We start from the raw sequence: 21009 nt of genomic DNA on the forward strand, positions 1-21009 counted from the left end.
CACCATGAGCGTCGGTTATGGTAAAATATAAAGTACATTGCTCGACCGGTTCGTTGAGATTGTTCGAGAGGCTGGTGCACGCGAGACAACGAAGTGGTGGGGAAAGTTGGAACGGTGAAGGAGAGGGGACTGAGTAATCACGGGGAGATATTCGGTGCTGCAATGCATTTGGCTAAATGCCAGCTCTGAGGTTTAACTATCCCGATTTGACCGATGAACATTTTAGTTTATTGACCTTCCCTCCGATTAGCACGGTTGGCTACGTACGGTGCGAAAGAAGTGCATGCATTACTTTGTCACAGGGCACGTGGGACACGTGCTGCCCCCTACAGTTTGAACCAGACGTAGCTCTGTGGTATCCGCTTCCGCGTGTTGCCGTTTCCCTTCATGCGGGGAAAGTCGCGCCGCTCTGCGAGAGATCCGCATGGAGGCTGTCTCGCGACGTACCGCGCTGAAAGCACGGTCGGTGCAGAGATGAGAAGAAGGTTGACACTAAATAATTATTCCCTTCCTCGTATCCAAACCGCTTCCAGTCCCACGACCCCTTCCTGGAAATGAGGAGCGAATCCGGTCTGCGTTTCCTGTGTTAGGCATGGAGCAGCGTGATTGTAATTCATGGGACCCTTTTTTCCACTATCAAAGTATGAAAAGTAAAAAGAGGCGTTACCCTTTCTGGCAATAAAACAGCGTGTTCATGGCGACATGATTCCTTGCAAAAGGCATCGAGTGTTCGAACATCTTAACACTTGTTTTATTGCCAGAAAGGGTAAAAGTATTCTTAGTGTTCATATTATTATTATGATTTCGGTACGCTGTGTATAAAGCAGTGCCGCTGTGATGAGTGCCCCGGTACCATCTCCCTGGGCAAACACCACCACCGCCACCACCGCCGCCGCCGCCCGGCTTAACGACGTTTCCCTCCCACGACTACACCCCTAGGGCCCACAGCCGAAGCGTTTCCCAAACCCAGCATGGCCCGCACCCCCTAAACTTAGTTGGGGGGGCGCCACGGTGACGAGATGTTAACTACCTCGCCTGGAATACAGGAGGTCGTGGGTTCGATCCCGACCCTCACGCCTGTATATTTGAAGTTTGCGTGTCTCTTTCCCCGTGGTCGCGTGGATTTTTTCTCTCCGGGTCCTCTGGTTTTCCCCTCCACATTTCGAACCATCGCGAGTTTAGAGTGTTTGGCTACTGCTATGAATCTCCACGTTGTGATAAGTCCCACTTCGTTGAGCCATCATTTGTGATAGCCCAAGGTCGCTTCTGAAAAAGAGCTACATAGCTCAGCGGGCCTTACCTGGTACCAAAATATGAGAATAGGGTTTCCCCTTTTTTCTGGCAACAAAACAGGTGTTAAGATGTGAAAACACCAAACTGAAAGCTTTTACAAGGAATCATGTGTGCATTAACCACAATACTTGCGGTCAGAATGCAAACAAAAAACATACTCTGATAATATATGTGGCATTGTCTTTGAAACTGATTGGTCCACACCAGAGACAGCTTTCTTGCATTCTGACCACAAGCATTGTGATTAATGCAGACACGATTACTTGTAAAAGTTTGGTGTTTTAACATCTCAACACCTGTTTTGTTGCCAAAAAAAAGTGGAAAACCTATTCTCTTATTAAACATTTTTGTTTAGCAAACAGTTTCAAGTCGCGCGCATCGCTGGGGACGCGCGCGCGCGCGAGAGGGGAACGCGCACATGGTGACACGTTGTGAGACGGGAGGTGAAAGGGAAGAGGAGACGGCGGTGATGGCCAGACACAGCGTGGGCTGAGCGAGAGCTCCCAACTCTTTGCACCGTCGCGGATGCCGACCGCGCTGTGGATACGCCGCTGCACAGTGGGACTTGTTTATCAATCCTCTCGGAGGGGGTGAAGGACCGAGTTGACACCCCCCCCCCTCGCCCCTCTTCCTGGACCTGCCGATTGCGCTCGGAGCAATCGAGGTGGACAAAACGGCGCAGCGCGCGCTGGTGACTCCGTTGCTGTCTAGTGTGCAGGCGGTGCAACTGCACGGAGGGTCCGGCGGCTGGAGGGAGGCACGTAGTTTTCCAGGCTACGAAGGGAGGTCATATGGGAGGGGGGGGGGGGGAGAGATTGTACGGTGGAGGTACTGAGTTGTGGAGCAGGACCCAGTGCCAGCCACGCCACTGCGAGTCTGTCGGCTCGACTTGAGCTCCCGCTGGCAGCGGGGGCCAGGAGTCTCGCATAGGCGGGAAATAAAGACACCACCCCCGTCAACCCTCCCTTCCTCCCCCCCAACGACTCGGCCCAGATGTTGACTCTGTGTGTTTGCCGTGCGGGGAAGATCGCTCTGCCGCGCGGCAATTAATGAGCCGCGCTCGAGTTGTGTCGCCAGCGCCTCGCCCTCTCCGCCACCGCCGCCACCACCACCGCGATAAGGCGGTGCGCAAAAACGGGAGCCGGGAGAGGCTTCCGCGCCGTGCGGGGATAAAACCTCGACCCCCGGGGGAGCCCCGCGCTCAACGGATCCCGTGCGGCGCCACCCACAGAGGACAATGGCCCTCCCGGCTGCCCTGACCCTGCCGGCTGCCCTGGCGCTCCCGGCTGCCCTGACCCTGCCGGCTGCCCTGGCGCTCCCGGGTCGCTTGGCGCTCCTGCTCGCTGCCCTGCTCGTTGGTGAGCAGCACCCCCCCACCACCGCCACCACCACCGCCACCCAGGCCGATCAGCGCGCAGAGAGGTAACGGCCGGTCGCCCCCAGTACACGTGGCCAACGCTGGCGCGTGTGGTGAGCCCCGGGGTCAGCAACCTGCAGCTCCTGGAGCTACAGCGCGGATCTTCGAGGGCTGCTTGCAGAGCCGCAACGCCCGTCACTGCGGTTTTTGAAATGTCTTTTTTTTATTTGTTTACCGAATTCAAATAAAAATGGCTCTTCTCGTTATCGGTAAATGCCACCGCAGAGCAGATAAGCCTCTTTCGACCGAGGCTATGGCGTCAAATGCCACGTGCGCGGTGCCTCGACTCGCTGTGGCATCTACGTGTGTGCGTATGTGTGTGTGTTGAACCAGGGTTCATCGCAGCTGTGATGGTAATTTGTGAACGTGTCGCTAAATATTAGAATAGGTGTTGCCCTCTGGCAATAAGACCGTTTGTGTTAAGATGTTAAAATACCAAACAGAATAATTTTTCGAGGGACCCTGTCTGCATGAACCACGCACGGCCACGTGGTGAACATGCCACCGCAAGTCCCGTGCGTGGTTAATGCAGACAGGGTTCCTTGAAAAAGGATTCTGTTTGGTGTTTTAACATCTTAACACAACTGTTTTATTGCCACAAAGGGTAAAATCTATCGTTGTATTTTGATACTGGCGAGAAAGTTCCCATAGTGTAACTGAATGTTTTCTCAAAAGTATTTTTTTAAAAATCGTAATCTATTCATTTGTGAACTGTAACGAGGGCGTGGTTGTATATATATCTCAATTAATGAGACGTGCACCTCCTCCTAAAACTCTGCCAGTACTGGCGACACATGAGTGCTTATGTGTGTACGTTGAACTTCTTTCGCACCGTACGTAGCCAACCGTGCTTTCCAAATCCGCCCCTCTCCCAAACACCACACTCCTCTTCACCTGCACCGCTCGTCGAGACCACGTCGCCCAGGATGTTTGGACAGTGCTGTACCACTGGCTCCAAGTCCCAGATCGTTTTCAAGATCTCACTCTCCTCCATCATCTAGATCTGCCATGGATTCACCCCTGCCTACTTATCCCATCTCCAACTACAAAGACCCCCCGGATAGCCTGAAACATACTTTTAGGACAAGTGCTGTTATCGACCACCTATGAAGGCCGGCACGGTACATGTGTACGTTGAACTTCTTTTGCAATCGTACGTAGCCAACCGCGCTAATCGGAGGTACACGATGGAGTGGGCGGCCAGCACCACGCCCGACCGCCTTTGTCTCCCCAGGACTGATGTTTACACACCGCACCAGGTACTCATTTGAGGCTGAGTCGACCTAGGGAGGTGAGGTGGTCCGGGACCGCTCACAATTATAATCGTCACGTGTGTTCGGCATGAGCGGGATTTGAACTCGGGCCGCTGAGTCCGCGGCTCGCTAACTGCTGCCCCACCACTCCCTACACTCACTCTCACACTTATCCTGGGTTAACTGTGATCGCTAAACTGAAATGTGACCAAGTTAGTTTGTTGTCCTTCCCCCGCACCTCCGATATAGCACGGCTGGCTACGTACGGTGCGAAAGAAGTTCATCATACTAAGCGAGAGTGTTCTGGACGGGTTTAACCGTTCACTGGCTCATCAGCAGCCGAGATTGGCTAATTGTAACTGGCTGTCAGAGTCACCGCGTGGCGTATCGCTGCTCTGACAGGAGAGACTTTATCCGGCAACTCGAACTGCCTCTCCCAGCGATTCGAGTGCGACTCCGACCTCAGCTGTGCTAGCGTGATCGCCATGCTGGAGTACAACTGTGACGCTGCAGGTGAGTGGTGGGTCAGAGGGGTGGGTGGGTGGGTGGTGGAGGCTGTGCGCCGTGCCGGCCTTCATAGGTGCTGCTCGCTAACAGCACTTGCCCCAACAGTCTGTTTAGGCTATAGGGGGGATATTTGTCTTTGGTGGGGGCCGGGAGTGGTAAATCATAATTAATAGCATTATAGAAACATAGGGTAACATTTAACACGTAGGCTTTCGCGACCAATATCATCCATAATAGATCGCGTAAATATATAAATGTTGTGTTGTTACAACCCGCCACCACCTGACACAGCCAACTAGTAAGGGCTGTCACGTAAACAGAACGTGGGCAATTCGTCATTAGTACAGCACACCGGTGTGTTGGAGAGCCAAGCCACAACATTTACAATCTGAGTACTCAGATTGTAGTTGGTGGTGGTGGGTTTTAACAACATTTAGATATTTACACGATCTAACCCAAATAAACTCTATTATGGATAGGGTACCATAATACGGGATCATTGTGAATAGGCGTAACTTGTAGTGAGTCCACCCATCTGAAAGGAGAAGTCACTATAACACTCGTAAGGATGATTGAAAATTATCGACGATTTAGCATGAGTCTGTGCAGCTAATATTATGGGACATCTCCTATAACTCGAAAAATACCACCGCTGAGTCGATAACCCTTTTTCGGTTGAGGCTATGGCGTCAAATCCCACATGCACGTTTCGCGTTATAACGGTTCCTTGTTCCGCGTTATAACGGTGCACGTTCCATGATACAGCCCCCACCCCTTCTACTGTGACCTCTGCCCGTAGCGAGCGACCGCGACCCCGCGGCCGACCCGGTCGCGTCGGCCCGCCGCTGCCGGGAACCCCACGACTGCCACGCCACTCGCGCCTTCGCTCAGCTGCGCTGGCCCCGCCTGGCCTCCTGCTCCTGCGGCGGAGGGGAGGAGGGGGACGGAGATCGGCACGGGGACCCCCGCGCGTGTCTCAGGCTCCGGGGCCTCTTCACGGAGGCGTGCGGGCCCGGACAGAGCGGTACGCTTTGGGCCCCAAGCGCCAGCGGGCGTCGCCGGAATCGCGATTGCAAGGTCGGTTGAGCCAGGGTGTGAGCCTCGGGTTGAAGACCCCTCCCTGTGCACCAGGGCCGGGCGCGGACCCGGGCCGCCCCCCTCGCCGCTGCGCGCCACCCCGGTGGCGCTGCCGGGACGAGGGCCCCTCCTGCCGCGCGGAGCTGGCGAAAGTGACGCGCGCCTGCGGCTCCCGCGCCGAGCGGCCGTGCCCGCGGTGCGAGGAGGCCGCGGCGGCACGGAGGGACGAGCGATGCCGGCGGGCGTGGGAGGCGGCGCGCAACGCCTCCTGCCTCCACCCCGCGCTCGGCGGCGGCGGCGGCGGCGGTGCAGCCGAGGTGGCGTCCCCTCTCGCCGCCGCGCCTCTCGGCAAAGCCAAAGGTGCGAGATTCAGGGCAGAGGCGGTGGGATCTTGGGACTATTTGGGAGGAGCGGTTCCCGGCATGATATCGGTTGAACACGTAGTTGGCTTTCGCGACCAATATTATCCATATTACAGGTTTTTTGGGTTAGATCGCGTAAATATATAAATGTGTTGTTAAACCCGCCACCACCCGACACACACAAATCTGTCTGTTGCCTGATGAAGCTAGTTGCAATTACTGGCGAAACATCGTACTCAGATTGTAAATGTTTGTGGCTTGGCTCTCCAACACACCGGTGTGCTGTACTAGTAACGAATTGGCACGTTCTCTTTACGTGACAACCCTTACTAGTTGGCTGTGTCGGGTGGTGGTGGGTTTTAACGACACATTTATATATTTACGCGATCTAACCCAACAAAACCCTTCTATTATGCTATCATTACACACCAATTTTCAGGGTCTCGTGGTCCCCCCCCACCACCCACCCCCCACCCCGGCCTTGGATCTGCAGCTGGTTCAGGGTGGGCTCGGGATGCACGGGGATTGGACTCAGCCATGTGGCAGGGGTTGTGTCGCCACCCTTTGGAATTTGGTGGCTTCCGATTTAAATGAGCCACTCGTGCGAATGACGTCACGGGGTGCGCAACCTCCACTTGCGCGTGCAGCAGACGTAGCGTAGTACGGAGGAGCGGAGTGTTTTCACGGTTTAACGCAGCACCGCAGCATTAACCAGGGCGGCCCGCTAGTTTCCAGACGCGACGAGCGGCAAACGCGCGGCAGCTGGGCCAACTTCACCGGCCATTTCTCATCATGCACCAGTGGCGGGTGGGGGAAGAGGGGGCAAATTGTTAACTACCTCGCCTGGTATGCAGGAGGTCATTGGTTTGATCCCGACCCTGACGCCTGCTGTATATTTGGAGTTTGCATTTCTCTCTCCCCGTGGTCGCGTGGATTTTTATCTGGGTCTTCCGGTTTTCCTCTCCACATTTCTAATCATACGTTTAGACTAATTTGGCTGCTCTACATTTCCACACCATAAGCCGCTTCGTTGAGCTATCATTTGTGGCCCGGCTGCTTCTGTAAAATAGCCATAAAGCTCAGTGTGCATTACCTGGTTCAATAAAAATATATATACACAGTTTAGCTTAGTAGTTTAGTTTATACTGGTAGGAACATTCCTATGTCCGTCCACTTCACAAAGGGGGCCTTAAAGATGATCCAAATAACTACCGACCTATCTCAATTTTGTCCCCGTTGATGGAAATTTTTGAAAAATTATTGACCTACCAAATTAGCAGTTTCCTGTCCACCAACAATCTACTACATCTAAAACAATCTGAGTTCCGAAAAAAATGCAGCACCCAATCTGCTGCATTAGACTCTCTGAATCACATTTACAGTAGCCTTGATAAGAAGCAGTACTGTGCCTGTCTTTTTCTAGACCTGTCCAAAGCTTTTGATACAGTAGACCACAACACCCTGCTCAGTAAACTAAGTTGCCTCGGTTTTTCCGAAAACGCAGTAAAATAGTTACAAAATTACCTCTTTTCTCGCACCCAAACTGTATTCACAGATGGTTGGAGGTCAAACAGTGTTAAGATAACAAAAGGGGTTCCACAGGGTTCCATCCTCGGCCCCCTTTGTTCTCTCTTTATGTCAATGAGCACTGACCTGGATCATTCCAGGGTAAATATTTTTGCAGATGACACGATACTGATTACTGCTGCCCGCTCTCCGGATGACGTGATTGCTAAGCTGCAGGGTGATTCAACAAACTACAACATCAGCTAGTTGCTCTAAAACTAGTCCTGAATACCTCCAAAACCAAGCTGCTATGCTTCTCACCAGGACTAAAGCAGGAAGGTTTTTTTTCCCCAATTACATTCCTTAAATAATTATCAAATAGAGCAAGTCAAGATCTATAAGTATCTTGGGGTCATCCTGGATTCAAAACTGAATTTTGAAGATCACATTGATTATATTGGTAAAAAGACAAAAATAAAAATTGGTTTTCTGTATCGACACAAGCACTGCTTCCCCCAATGTTCCGTTTGGAATTGATGAAAGCTACCATACTGCCTCTACTTGACTACTGTGAGATCGTGTATAAATCAGCCCCAAGTACTGTACTGAAGAAGCTTGATTCCATCTATCACTCGGCCTTAAGATTTACATTGAACTGCCCATATAGGACTCACCACTGTGATCTCTACATTGGGTCAAACTTAACAACTCTTAATGTTCGACGGCTTGTACACCAGATCTTATTTATTCACGATGTACTTACAAAAAAATCCGCAGACTACCTGCTGGATCTTCTCTCTGTTTCAAAGAACAAATTTGACCTCAGGTATTCGCTCATTTACCAGCTTCACATTCCCTATTGCCGTACAAAAACTGGAGGAAGAGCCTTTGCTATTGATGCCCCCAGGGTCTGGAATGCTATTGCCAATAAACTGCAACTTGAATCGCTACCATTGAGATCTTCTCTCAAAACTGCTCTAGAGGAGTTCTACACCCCTAGCTGCCACTGCTATTCATTGGCGTAAAATTAAATAAAATGTTTCGCTCCGGATGACGCTGCAAAGTATTATCTGAATTGTGATTTAGCATGCTGATCTTAAAGGTGCATTGAAAAATTTGATACTCCAACTGATGCCTCTGTTGTTGTGGAGTAACTTATGCAGCCAGCTATGGCTCTAGGATTTGGTGTTACATGTTATTTATGTAGTTTATTGTAAAAATTAGGTCACAGTCCCTGTGATCACTGTTACGTTGCAATTATGGCATTATTTTTTGGTGATTTGGTTTGGACATGTTTGTTTTGTTGTAGTACGGAGTTAGACTGATGGCCTTAATTTAAGTTTTCTTGTGGTTGTTGTTGTTGTTTGACTTGCATCCCACTGGGATTTTTTGCACACAGCGTTGGTGTACGGTGCTTTTTTCAGGAATATTTTGCTGTTTTTTTTCATGGATTTTCTGTTTGCACAGTCACACAGAGTCACTTTAAGATGTTTTTCTTGTTTGTGTGTTTTTTGTTTGTTGCGGTTGCACCCGATTCAAGAGCCGAATGGCTCACAGGGCTATACCCAAATAAATAAACTGAAACTGGTTACACCAGCCCACAGGGGATTATTGTGTCGGTCCGTCGTGCATCCAATAATGGGAGGGGTGGGGCTGGGTGGAGAGGGGAGGATGGGGAGGGGCTGGGTGGGGAGGGTGGGGAGGGGCTGGGTGGGGAGGGTGGGGAGGGGCTGGGTGGGGAGGGTGGGGCTGGGTGGGGGGTGGGAGGGGTGGGGCTGGGTGGGGAGGGGCTGGTCACCCCGTGGTGCCCTTATAAAACTCAACGTTTAACCTACTCACGCCGGCTTGTGCCCGCCCTCACAGTCGGGCATATTTGCGGAATACACCACGTGGTGCCGTTGACCCTGGCCATTGACAGAGCAACCCAACGTTCCTACCAGCTCCCTCCGCAGGAATGTGTTCGTTGCGGCCACGTCTGACCGTTGCGTTGTGCGCTCCGCGCTCTGTTGCTGCTGCGCTCGCAGACGCGGCGGGGAAGTCCTCCGCTGTGGACGCCTCGAGCGGCACGGCCTGGAAGTCGAGCCACCTCTACCAGCTCCGTCAGTACCAACGTCTCGCGCTTGCCGCACACCGATCGAGCTTGCAGCGCGCTCTTCCAGAGATGGACGGCGATACCTCGAGAACAACTTTCACCGAACGAAAACACAAAGGGGACCCCAGCGAGGCGAATGTCAAAAGCTTAATTTTACATCATTAGACCTCCTTTGCGAGTACCAAAATATAATAATAGGGTTTTCCCCTTTTTTCTGGCAACAAAACTGAAACCTTTTTACGAGGATTCATGTCTGCATTAACCACAATACCTGCAGTGAAAATGCAAACAAAAAACATACTATGGTAATATATGCATTGTCCTTGAAACTGATTGGTCCACACCAAGGGACGGCTTTCTTTTGAGCCTCGACCCAATTGGTGCTCGACCAATTGTCTCGAGGCTCAACGCGACCGCTACGCACGGCCGCGTTGCGTTGGCCACTGCGCTGCCAAACATCCGATGCTCTCGTTCAATTTTGTTGTTGTCATTAAAGTTGTACTCTACGGTACACCTTTACAGCACGCTAATCGGAGGTTATCCTGCACCGCCAATGAGCACGGTTGGCTACGTACGGTGCGAAAGAAGTTCAACGTGCATACACGCAGTGAAAGTATTCACGCACAGGTGCGTGTAAAGTTTTGGGGATTTTGCGTTCGACCGGGACACCTGGAACAAATGTAAACTTAAGCGGCGATGTGTTTTTCAAATCTTCATCATGGTGGCGAACACCCTGATATATCGCCGTGAACTTTAACTTCAACAAGTCGTTCTCATCACGAGGTACCATCGCATTGTTATGTTAAAATAAGTTCAACATGCGTACAGTGAGAAAAAAAGTATTTGATCCCCTGCTGATTTTGTATGTTTGCCCACTGACAAAGAAATGATCAGTCTATAATTTCAATGGTAGGTTTATTTGAACAGTGAGAGACAGAATAACAACAAACAAATCCAGAAAAACGCATGTCAAAAATTGTATATATTGATTTGCATTTTAATGAGGGAAATAAGTATTTGACCCCTCTGCAAAACATGACTTAGTACTTGGTGGCAAAACCCTTGTTGGCAATCACAGAGGTCAGACGTTTCTTGTAGTTGGCCACCAGGTTTGCACACATCTCAGGAGGGATTTTTTCCCACTCCTCTTTGCAGATCTTCTCCAAGTCATTAAGGTTTCGAGGCTGACGTTTGGCAACTCGAACCTTCAGCTCCCTCCACAGATTTTCTATGGGATTAAGGTCTGGAGACTGGCTAGGCCACTCCAGGACCTTAATGTGCTTCTTCTTGAGCCACTCCGTTGTTGCCTTGGCCGTGTGTTTTGGGTCATTGTCATGCTGGAATACCCATCCACGACCCATTTCCAATGCCCTGGCTGAGGGAAGGAGGTTCTCACCCAAGATTTGACGGTACGTGGCCCTGTCCATCGTCTCTTTGATGCGGTGAAGTTGTCCTGTTCCCTTAGCAGAAAAACACCCCTAAAGCATAATGGTGTTCTTGGGGTCATAGGCAGCATTCCTCCTCCTCCAAACACGGCGAGTTGAGTTGATGCCAAAGAGCTCCATTTTGGTCTCATCTGACCACAACACTTTCACCCAGTTGTCCTCTGAATCATTCAGATGTTCATTGGCAAACTTCAGACGGGCATGTATATGTGCTTTCTTGAGCAGGGGGACCTTGTGGGCGCTGCAGGATTTCAGTCCTTCTCGGCGTAGTGTGTTACCAATTGTTTTCTTGGTGACTATGGTCCCAGCTGCCTTGAGATCATTGACAAGATCCTCCCGTGTAGTTCTGGGCTGATTCCTCACCGTTCTCATGATCATTGCAACTCCACGAAGTGAGATCTTACATGGAGCCCCAGGCTGAGGGAGATTGACAGTTCTTTTGTGTTTCTTACATTTGCGAATAATCGCACCAACTGTTGTCACCTTCTCACCAAGCTGCTTGGCAATGGTCTTGTAGCCCATTACAGCCTTGTGTAGGTCTACAATCTTGACCCTGACATCCTTGGAGGGCTCTTTGGTCTTGGCCATGGTGGAGAGTTTGGAATCTGATTGATTTTTTGCTTCTGTGGACAGGTGTCTTTTATATAGGTAACAAGCTGAGATTAGGGGCACTCTCTTTAAGAGTGTGCTCCTAATCTCAGCTCGTTACCTGTATAAAAGACACCTGGGATACAGAAATCTTTCTGATTGAGAGGGAGTCAAATACTTATTTCCCTCATTAAAATGCAAATCAATTCATAACATTTTTGACATGCGTTTTTCTGGATTTTCTTGTTGTTATTTTGTCTCTCACTGTTCAAATAAACCTACCATTAAAATTATAGACTGATAAATTCTTCATCATTGGGCAAACGTACAAAATCAGCAGGGGATCAAATACTTTTTTCCCTCACTGTATAATGAAAGTTGTTTTGGGGTTAGATCCCGTAAATGTGTCATTAAACCCGCCACCACCCGATTAATAATGTTTGTCACGTAAACAAAACGTGCCAATTAATTACTCGTTCAGCACACCGGTGTGTCGGACAGTAAGCCCGCTACTCAATCTACAATTCAGCAGCAGCAGCATCATCAGGCGTGTTGCGGAGAAATCCTCTTCCTGTTTCGTTCTTCACGCCCACGGGGTGACTCCCTCGCTGCCTCCCGCAGAGCGCGGCCGGGCGGCCTCGTGCTCCGAGACGGTGCCGCTGTGCCTGGGGGACGCGCCCTGCAACCGGCGCGTGGTGGTGCTGGCGCGCTCCTGCGCCGCCCCCTGCGAGCCTGAGCGCTGCCTGGCCGCCACGCGGGACTTCTACCGCGACATGCCGTACCGCGTCGCCGAGCGCCTGCTGCTCTGCACCTGCGACGCCGCCTCTTCATCTTCCGCCGCCGCGGCTACGGAGGAGGACGAGGGGGAAGATGCCGAGTGCCAGGACGTGCGTGCCGCTTTCCACCAGCAAGCCTGCAGCTCGGCGTCGCCCGGGCTGCCCGCCGCCCCGCCGGGCTGCCTGGATGTGCTGGCCGCGTGCCAGGCCGACCCTCTGTGCAGGTAGGCGGTCCCCGTGGTAGGAGGTCGCCCTGGTAGGAGGTCCCCGTGGTAGGAGGTCGCCGTGGATCGTTTCGAGTTGCGAGTTTATCTTGATATGTGTGTATGTTGAGCTTCTTTCGCACCGTACGTAGCCGACCGTGCTAATCGTAGGTGCGGGTTACTCACTGGACCAGGATAGTCACATTTGAAAGTGACCCCGTGTCCTATCCCGCTGGCTACAGCTCCTCCAGGCAGACGAAGCTGATTTGAGAAAGTTAATGAGCGAGTGGGTGAATGAGAGGATGGGTGAATGAGTGGGCGAGTGAGAGTGTGGGTGAATGAGTGGGTGGGTAAATAAGTGTGTGAATGAGTGGGCGAGTGAGAATGTGGGTGAATGAGTGGGTGGGTGAATAAGTGCGTGAATGAGTGGGCGAGTGAGATTGTGGGTGAATGAGTGGGTGGGTAAATAAGTGTGTGAATGAGTGGGCGAGTGAGAATGTGGGTGAATGAGTGGGTGGGTGAATAAGTGTGTGAATGAGTGGGCGAGTGAGAGTGTGGTCGAATGAGTGGGTGGGTGAATAAGTGTGTGAATGAGTGGGCGAGTGAGAGTGTGGTCGAATGAGTGGGTGGGTAAATAAGTGTGTGAATGAGTGGGCGAGTGAGAGTGTGGTCGAATGAGTGGGTGGGTGAATAAGTGTGTGAATGAGTGGGCGAGTGAGAATGTGGGTGAATGAGTGGGTGGGTGAATAAGTGTGTGAATGAGTGGGCGAGTGAGAATGTGGGTGAATGAGTGGGTGGGTAAATAAGTGTGTGAATGAGTGGGCGAGTGAGAATGTGGGTGAATGAGTGGGTGGGTGAATAAGTGTGTGAATGAGTGGGCGAGTGAGAGTGTGGGTGAATGAGTGGGTGGGTAAATAAGTGTGTGAATGAGTGGGCGAGTGAGAATGTGGGTGAATGAGTGGGTGGGTGAATAAGTGTGTGAATGAGTGGGCGAGTGAGAGTGTGGTCGAATGAGTGGGTGGGTGAATAAGTGTGTGAATGAGTGGGCGAGTGAGAGTGTGGTCGAATGAGTGGGTGAGAACTCAATTGACTATAGTGACCCATACTCTTTGGTTCTTTCGGTAAAGTCACGTAGGTATAAAATAAAATAAATTAGATCACGACGTTTCGGGCGCAACACAAGCGTCCGTCATCAGGTGGGACAACCACAGCAAGAAACAACTGCTGAAGTGGGTAGAAGGACTCCCGTAATGCGAGGTTATATCTAGATCGACTATAGTGAGTCTCATTTGCGATGGTGAGTGAATGAGCGAGTGAATGACTGAGTGGGTGGGTGAATAAGTGTGTGAGTGGGCGAGTGAGACGGTGGGTGAGAAGGTGGGCGAGTGGGTAAATGATTGAGTGAGATGATGAGTGAGCGAGTTTTTGGACAAGCTAAATATAGCGTTTATTTTGTTTAACAGGATGGGGACTCAAGAGACCGTAATGACTCTCTTCTGCAAGAGTGACCTGGGCTCACCAACACCGACGTCACGTGACACATCGAAAAACCATCGCACGAAATGAAAGTCGACGCGAAACAATTCCCCGCGGCGTTAAGCCCGCTCGCGCAGATCAATGCTTAGTCTTGATCATCGTGCAATGACAATAGGGCGCTACATGCCGCTCAGCCGCCCTCACTCGTCGCGCGAAGGACCGTTACTCCAAACGTGTGACCTCTTGCGACGCCGTTCGCGTGAACTGCCCTTGCTGCCGTACACCGGCGTCTCGAGTAATTTGTTTAATCCACGACCTGGCTTCAACTGATAGCTCAATGAAGTGGCTTATCGTGTGTAAATGTAAATCAACCAAATACTCTAAAGGCGTGATGTTGATTGTAAATGTGGAGGGGAAAACCGGAGGACCGGGAGAAAAATCCACGCGACCACGGGGAGAGAGAGAGACCACAGATTCCAAATATACAGCAGCAGGCGTCACGGTCGGGATTGAACCCACGACCTCCTGCATACCAGGCGAGGCAGTCAACATCTCGCCACCGCGACAAGCTGTGGTATATAACGCCGGGGCGCACGTGTGCGTGTCCCTTGCAGCCAGCGCTATGTGAACTACGTGGGCAAGTGCGCTGGCGCCAGCCCCTACTGCACGCGTGACGAAGCGTGCCGACGTGCGTACGTGGCCACGCGTGGCACCGTGCTGCAGAGGGCCTGCGCCTGCAGAGGAGGGTCGGCCAGCGACCGTGAGGCCTGCCTGCTCTTCTACAACGCGCTGCACAATGCGTCGCACCTCGGCAAGGCCCGCGTGTGTTGTGTTTTTCTGTGCCTGGGTTTGGGGGGCGCTCCACTACCCCCCCTCCCTCCCTCCCTCCCCGATTTTGAGCCGTTTCCAGGTCAGATGTTGAGTTGGCAGAAAATAGCTGGAGGCAAAAAACACTTCGACCCCAGGTCTTATAAAAAATAAAAATAGCACCGACATTCTAGATGTAAAGCTTTCGTGACTGCTAGGATCCATACTCTTTGGTTCTATTGGGTAAAGTCACGTAGGTGAAAATAAAATAGCAAAAAATCACGACGTTTCGGCCACAACACAAGCAGCCTTCATCAGGTGAAGGGACGAGACTGTCTGGAGGACAGTGCTGTCCTCCACCTGATGAAGGCCGCTTGTGTTGTGGCCGAAACGTCGTGATTTTTTGTTATTTTATTTTCACCTACGTGACTTTACCCAATAGAACCAAAGAGTATAGCACCGACATACCAAGGCCCAGGTCTTATTCGTCTGTATTGCTTTCTTCCCATATTAGAAAGCCACTGGAGCTGTGCACTTTTACATCTCGATTGGAAACGGATTTCTAAACAACTGTGTTAGTTTGTTGTCCTTCCCCCGCACTTCCGATTAGCACAGTTGGCTATGTAGGTTCGCGAAAGAAGTTCAACCTACGTGCACACATTGAAAGAAGTTGATCAGCAATGGCGAGGCTGGCGAGTGAGCGAGCGGGCAGCTTCAGGAGTGGCGTCATATCTGAAACACTGGCGGCGAGCAATCGATGAGGGCAGTGACGTTGCTACGAGGTTCACGGTTCGAGGTTTAGACTCGCGTGGAGGTTCACAGAATCACACAGAGCCCCAACAGACTCGCGCAGAGACACCATAGATGAATGATGGGAGTGGGCAGCGGCATTACTTTGCGGTCCGTGATCTGCGATTGGTGAGCGTAGTCGCACCTCCCACATCGGTGTAGTATGAGGAGGTGGCCGCATAAGCCGTGCGATGTTCTGATGCGGCTCAGCACAGACCGTTGATTTTCGGGGTGGATTGAAACCGGGAGGTTCTTCGGCGGGATCGGACGATGCAGTGTCCGCTAGGGACATCGGCGTTGTCCCAGCTGAGCCTCAGGGTCGAGTGAACGGCGCCTTGGGAGTTTTACGATGGGTTGCTCGTGCGATCGACAAAGCACGGGGGAGGGACTGGCGCAATATACCACGTGGGTAAACGTGGGCCAAATGCGACGGGTAAACGTGGGCCAAATGCGACGGGTAAACGTGGGCCAAATGCGACGGGGCAATGTTGTCGCTTTGCCACTGTGAACGAGTGGGGGCGGGGGGGGTTGCAGAATCAGCGGCCGACGCCCCCCCGCTCGTGTGAACCTTGCAACAATGGGCTAATTGCACATTCGTTTTGGTCTCCGCAGTTGCTTGCGACAAGTTTCGCCTCGACGGCCTGGAACCGGTGGGGAACGCGGTCTCCGCAGGCTCCCTGGACAAGCTGACAACACCATCGTCCACTCTGGGTGAGTTGCTGCTCGCCCCGTCGGCGCTTTCACCACGTTTGCATTTCTACAATTCCTGCGGGGCGGTGGTGGGGGGGATCGCAATGCCCCTGGGCCACGTGGCCCAACGTGAAAGAGCCGCGCACGTGCCACCCCTTCATCCTGCAGGGCCCTTGCTCTGGGCGCTGGCTTACTGTGGGGGGCTTCTGCTGGGCTCGGCGGTCGCCTGCCTCTTGCTGCTCAGGTGGCGGTAAGCGCTCGCATCACCCCCTCGCCCCCCCCCGCCACCACTTCCAGTCGGAGCGCGGCCATACCCTTTATGCAGAACGTGTCGTGGGTCAACGAGCAACTTTGCCTCTCGCCCCCGGTCGCACCTCCGACTAATAAGTGCCGTTGGCTCCGTACGGCGCGAAAGAGTTCAACGTACGCACCATTTTTTGTTAGCGAAGATGACGGTTGTACGTTGAACCTCTTTCGCACCGTACGTCGCCAACCGTGCTCGTCGGGGGTGCGGGGAGAAGGACAACAAACGAAACGCAATAAAAAATTCAATGAAAAATTTCGATTTAAAGCTTTCGTGACGGCAAGGATTCATCTTCTTTGGTTCTTTCGGTAAAGTCACGTAGAATGAGAATAAAATAATAAATTGATAAAATAAAATAACACAATAATTTTCTCACGACGTTTCGGCCACAACACAAGCGGCCTTCATCAGGTGAAGGGTAGGACACTCCAGCGCTGTCCTACCAGACAGTCTCGTCCCTTCACCTGATGAAGGCCGCTTGTGTTGTGGCCGAAACGTCGTGAGAATATTATTGTGTTATTTTATTTGATCAATTTATTATTTTATTCTCATTCTACGTGACTTTACCGAAAGAACCAAAGAAGATCAATGAAAAATGTTTGCAATGATGCGGCCCAGCAGCCTCGTGGTGGCTACGCACGGCACGCCTCGACTTACTCGCCTGCGATCCAGCCCTGTGGAGGCAGCAGCAGCAGCAGCGAGGGTTGGTGGATCATGGCACAGATGCCTGTCAAACTCCCTTCCCGAGGGTGGGCGTCGAGGAGGTGCCGTACCCCTGGCTCATCCCCATCTGGAGGGGATAGAGCGTTGCTCCCTCGCTCAAGGTGTGGGGTTTCTCCAGGGTGCTCCGGTTGTATCCTCCCCACGTGATGAATAAACGCGACTCGTCGTTAAGTCGCTGCAGACATCTTACAAGTAAATAACTCAGTGGGAGCAGCAGCAGCGGCGGCAGGACCCCTCCTCAAAAAGAGTCCTACGACTCCTGGATAAAGTAAATAATTCCCTAATCGTCTTGCAAGGTTAAAGTTGTTTCGTGGCTCTATCGAGAGACCTGCTCCTGCAGGCCACGCCAAGATGAGCACAACCGCGTACCACGGTGTCGACACACACAAGTGGTGCGGCGCACGGTGCCCGAGGGCATCACCACGCATGGCCCCTGATCAGCGCGCTCGTTACGTCCCACGGAGCGGCCGCCACTGTTGCTGCTGCATTGATGGGGGGGGGAGGGGGAGGGGGCGCAGGCTCCCCCGCTGGGGAAGTGGTGGCTAGGAGTTGTTAACTACCTCGCCTGGTATGCAGGAGGCCGTGGGTTCGATCCCGAAACCTTACCCCTGCTGCTGTATATTTGGAGTTTGCAGTGTCTCTCTCTCTCTCTCCACGTGGTCGCGTGGATTTTCCTTCGGCTCCCCTGTTTTTTTTTCCCCTCCACGTTAAGAATCAACATCACGCCTTCAAAAGAGTATTTGGCTGCAATGAATTTCCACGCGATGATGATGTCACTTCGTCGTGGGGCTATCATTTGTGATGGCCAGGTCGCTTCTGAGAAGGAGCAACTTAGACAGCTCAGTGGGCCTTCTCACCTGGTGAAATAAAACATAATCTTGATTTGACGCTTTCGTGTCTGCAGGAATCCATACTCTGTGTGGTTCTTTCGGTAAAGTCACGTAGGTCTAAAATAAAATAAATCACGACGTTTCGGGCGCAACACAAGCGTCCGTCATCAGGTGGGAAAGCTTTCCCACCTGATGATGGAACGTCGTGATTTATTTGATTTTATACCTACGTGACTTTACCGAAAAATATAGTTTAGAGGGGTTTAGCTGTCGTCGTCGTCGTTGTTGTTGTAAGTGGTGGCAGCAGGAGGATGAAGAGGAGGAGCAGCACAACAACAAAGGTAGAGGTTGAGGATGGCTGACACGGGCCATCCCCGACCCTGGCCGTTGACGAGCGGGCCAATGTCGCGCGCGGAACCGCGCCCTGTGGCCAATGGCCCCGCGTGTTTGCCCCGCGATGCGCCACCCGCCGCCACTTTGTTACCATGGTGAATCCTCCATCCTTAACCCCCCACCACCACCACCTAGCCAGCCACCACCTGCCCATTAAGTCACCGAATTGTTTGCGTTTTAAGCGGTCGTTAATGTGGCCCCGGATAGCTGCTTGTTCAGCGCGGCTGGCAGGCCAGCGACCCGTGATCGCGAGTGATTGAGAGAAAGCGCAGTTGCTCAGCCGTGGGACCTCGTTCTGTTTCTATGTACAGTACAACAGCCCCCCCCCCGCCTCCCCCTGGAGTGGTCGGAGACCTTCAGTGCTCGCCACAGTGGCAACGTGTGTTCTCGTTCGGGTTTAAGGTCCGTAACCTACCCCCGAGTTTACGGACGCCAGCTGCCAAAGAACAAACCCCGTCGTTGCACGATCTCCCCAGCCCCTGATGCGTCAGTCGCAATTTGCCCGTTCTCTGTGCCTTGCTGCGAGCATCTCAATAAAGGCTGTGGCCTTAAAGAGGTGCAGGATGTATGCACGCGTGTTGAACTTCTTTTGCGCCGTACGCAGCCAGCCGCGCTAATCGGAGTTGTGGCGGGGTGGGGGTAGGGCAGGACAACAAACTAAACCCAAAAAGCAGTTCTAAAGGGAAGAGTTTTCGATTTAAAGCTTTCGTGACTGCAGGGATTCATCTTCTTGGTTCTTTCGGTAAAGTCACCACGTAGAATGGAAATAAAATAATCAAAATAAAACATAATAAAATAAAACATAATAAAATATTACTATGTTATTATGTTAATAAAATGTTTTATTTTTATCATTTTGTTTCCATTCTACGTGGTGACTTTACCGAAAGAACCAAGAAGAAGAGTTTTCATTGTAGATTTGAAAGTGCACCACTCCAGTGGCTTCCTAGTCATAGCCAGAGGGCCCATCTTCACTCTTACCGCTCTGCCTCTGTCATGTGCTGTGAAGAAGGTCCATCGCCCTAAACATCACCTGCTGCAATTACATATTTCAGGCCACATGCACACACACGGTGGTCTTCTTTGGTTCTTTCGGTAAAGTCACGTAGAATGAGAATAAAATAATAAAATAACACAATAAAATCCTCACGACGTTTCGGCCACAACGCAAGCGGCCGTCTTCAGTTCTGTACCTTTCACCTGAAGACGGCCGCTTGCGTTGTGGCCAAAACGTCGTGAGAATTTTATTGTGTTATTTTATTATTTTATTCTCATTCTACGTGACTTTACCGAAAGAACCAAAGAAGATGAATCCTTGCAGTCACGAAAGCTTTAAATCGAAACACACGGTGGTGTTATCGGTTCTATGTTTTGATTTATAAAAATCGCCTTTCGCCAAGGCGTTTGGCAATGCTTGCCGACGAGGGTACAAAATGGATAAGAGAATGATGGGGTGGGTTAAGCGCGGCCTTCAGTAATCGAGTTTGGGAAAAGGAATTAGATGTGGGCAGCAAGGGAAGGAGGCGATGGTGGCAGGGGGTTGAAGGAGGCACGGGTAGAGCGCGATAGTGGATGAGGCTGATAGAAGGGGGTTGCGTAAGAGGTGGATGGTACGGCATGAAGTGAGCACATGGAATGATCGGGTCAATGGGTTGCTGAGCTTAGATGAGAGTAGATTGAGGGAATTGAGGGTAGTTTGAGATGGAAGCGTTCAGTTGTTTCGCTTGTGCCGATCTTTGTTTTGCTTTCCAGGAGCAGCGTGAAGCTCAAAAGGCGCTCCCCAACCTCAGAGAAGAGACCCAAGGCCACGTCTGTCGACGCTTTAGGCAAATGACAGTCACGATTTATGCGTCGTAATTATTGTTTGTGCAATCCCTGTAGTGCCGTGGGTGTGGTCGTGAAATTATTCCTAAATAATAAAATACTCCGTCTTGTCCTCGTCGGGTATGTGACGTTATTTTTTTGTCGCATAGTGCGGTCGCGACTAAACGTAATGACATTTTCATTTGATGCAGCGTCGTTCATGCCAACAGCATCCCACAACGCTGTACATGGATTCCACATAAAGACCGAATCGCATATACGCGGTTGGTTACGTACAGCCCGAAAGAAGCCCAACACAAACACACACACACCGAGAAAATGGAAACCACCCTACGACTACCAAGCAGAATCAACACATTAATAAACGAATTAAGAAATGGCACCAAAACACAGTGCAAACAACAAGAGTTATTACAACCAACAACTTACACGGGTTCACCTCGCTCAACCCGGTCGTAGTAGATGCTTGCCAAAATAAGAGAGCACCAAGGGAAGCCTTAGGGAGACAGCTGCCTGCCGAGTAGTGCACGCAGCGTTGCCCCACGTCCGATCGCATAGCCGCCGACGAGTAAATTCAAACCGCATTCGATATTAGGAAGCCAACGGAGCAGTGCCCTTTTGTATCTAGATTGAAAACTCATTTCTTTAAAAAAT

At 51.5% G+C, this 21009-nt stretch overlaps 2 protein-coding genes across 2 annotated transcripts; both read left to right on the forward strand.

Annotated features, from left to right (window-relative positions):
• Positions 1-2530: 2530 nt before the first annotated feature.
• Positions 2531-6350, forward strand: LOC116941783 (uncharacterized). Its single transcript, XM_076066698.1, has 3 exons — positions 2531-2651; positions 4366-4476; positions 5270-6350. The coding sequence occupies exons 1-3, from the start codon at positions 2531-2533 to the stop codon at positions 5554-5556; spliced, it is 519 nt and encodes a 172-aa protein (XP_075922813.1). The 3' UTR covers positions 5557-6350.
• GFRAL (GDNF family receptor alpha like) lies at positions 5780-20467 on the forward strand. The gene is made up of 7 exons (XM_076066699.1): positions 5780-5864; positions 9440-9514; positions 12162-12540; positions 14610-14806; positions 16204-16302; positions 16450-16531; positions 20284-20467. Exons 1-7 carry the CDS (start codon positions 5780-5782, stop codon positions 20363-20365), a joined length of 999 nt encoding a protein of 332 aa, XP_075922814.1. The 3' UTR covers positions 20366-20467.
• The last annotated feature ends 542 nt before the right edge of the window (positions 20468-21009 follow it).

Source organism: Petromyzon marinus, chromosome 12 (assembly GCF_048934315.1).
Source record: "Petromyzon marinus isolate PM22_M1 ecotype Great Lakes invasive population chromosome 12, UKy_Petmar_22M1.pri1.0, whole genome shotgun sequence".
NCBI lineage: Eukaryota > Metazoa > Chordata > Hyperoartia > Petromyzontiformes > Petromyzontidae > Petromyzon > Petromyzon marinus.

Coding starts and splice junctions, on each gene's coding strand:
- LOC116941783 (XM_076066698.1), top strand. CDS start 2,531: ATGGCCCTCCCGGCTGCCCTGACCCTGCCGGCTGCCCTGGCGCTCCCG. Junction 2,652..4,365: donor GCTCGCTGCCCTGCTCGTTG/GTGAGCAGCACC, acceptor CTGCTCTGACAG/GAGAGACTTTATCCGGCAAC. Junction 4,477..5,269: donor GTACAACTGTGACGCTGCAG/GTGAGTGGTGGG, acceptor CTCTGCCCGTAG/CGAGCGACCGCGACCCCGCG.
- GFRAL (XM_076066699.1), top strand. CDS start 5,780: ATGCCGGCGGGCGTGGGAGGCGGCGCGCAACGCCTCCTGCCTCCACCC. Junction 5,865..9,439: donor GCGGCGGCGGTGCAGCCGAG/GTGGCGTCCCCT, acceptor CTGCGCTCGCAG/ACGCGGCGGGGAAGTCCTCC. Junction 16,532..20,283: donor CTCTTGCTGCTCAGGTGGCG/GTAAGCGCTCGC, acceptor TTTGCTTTCCAG/GAGCAGCGTGAAGCTCAAAA.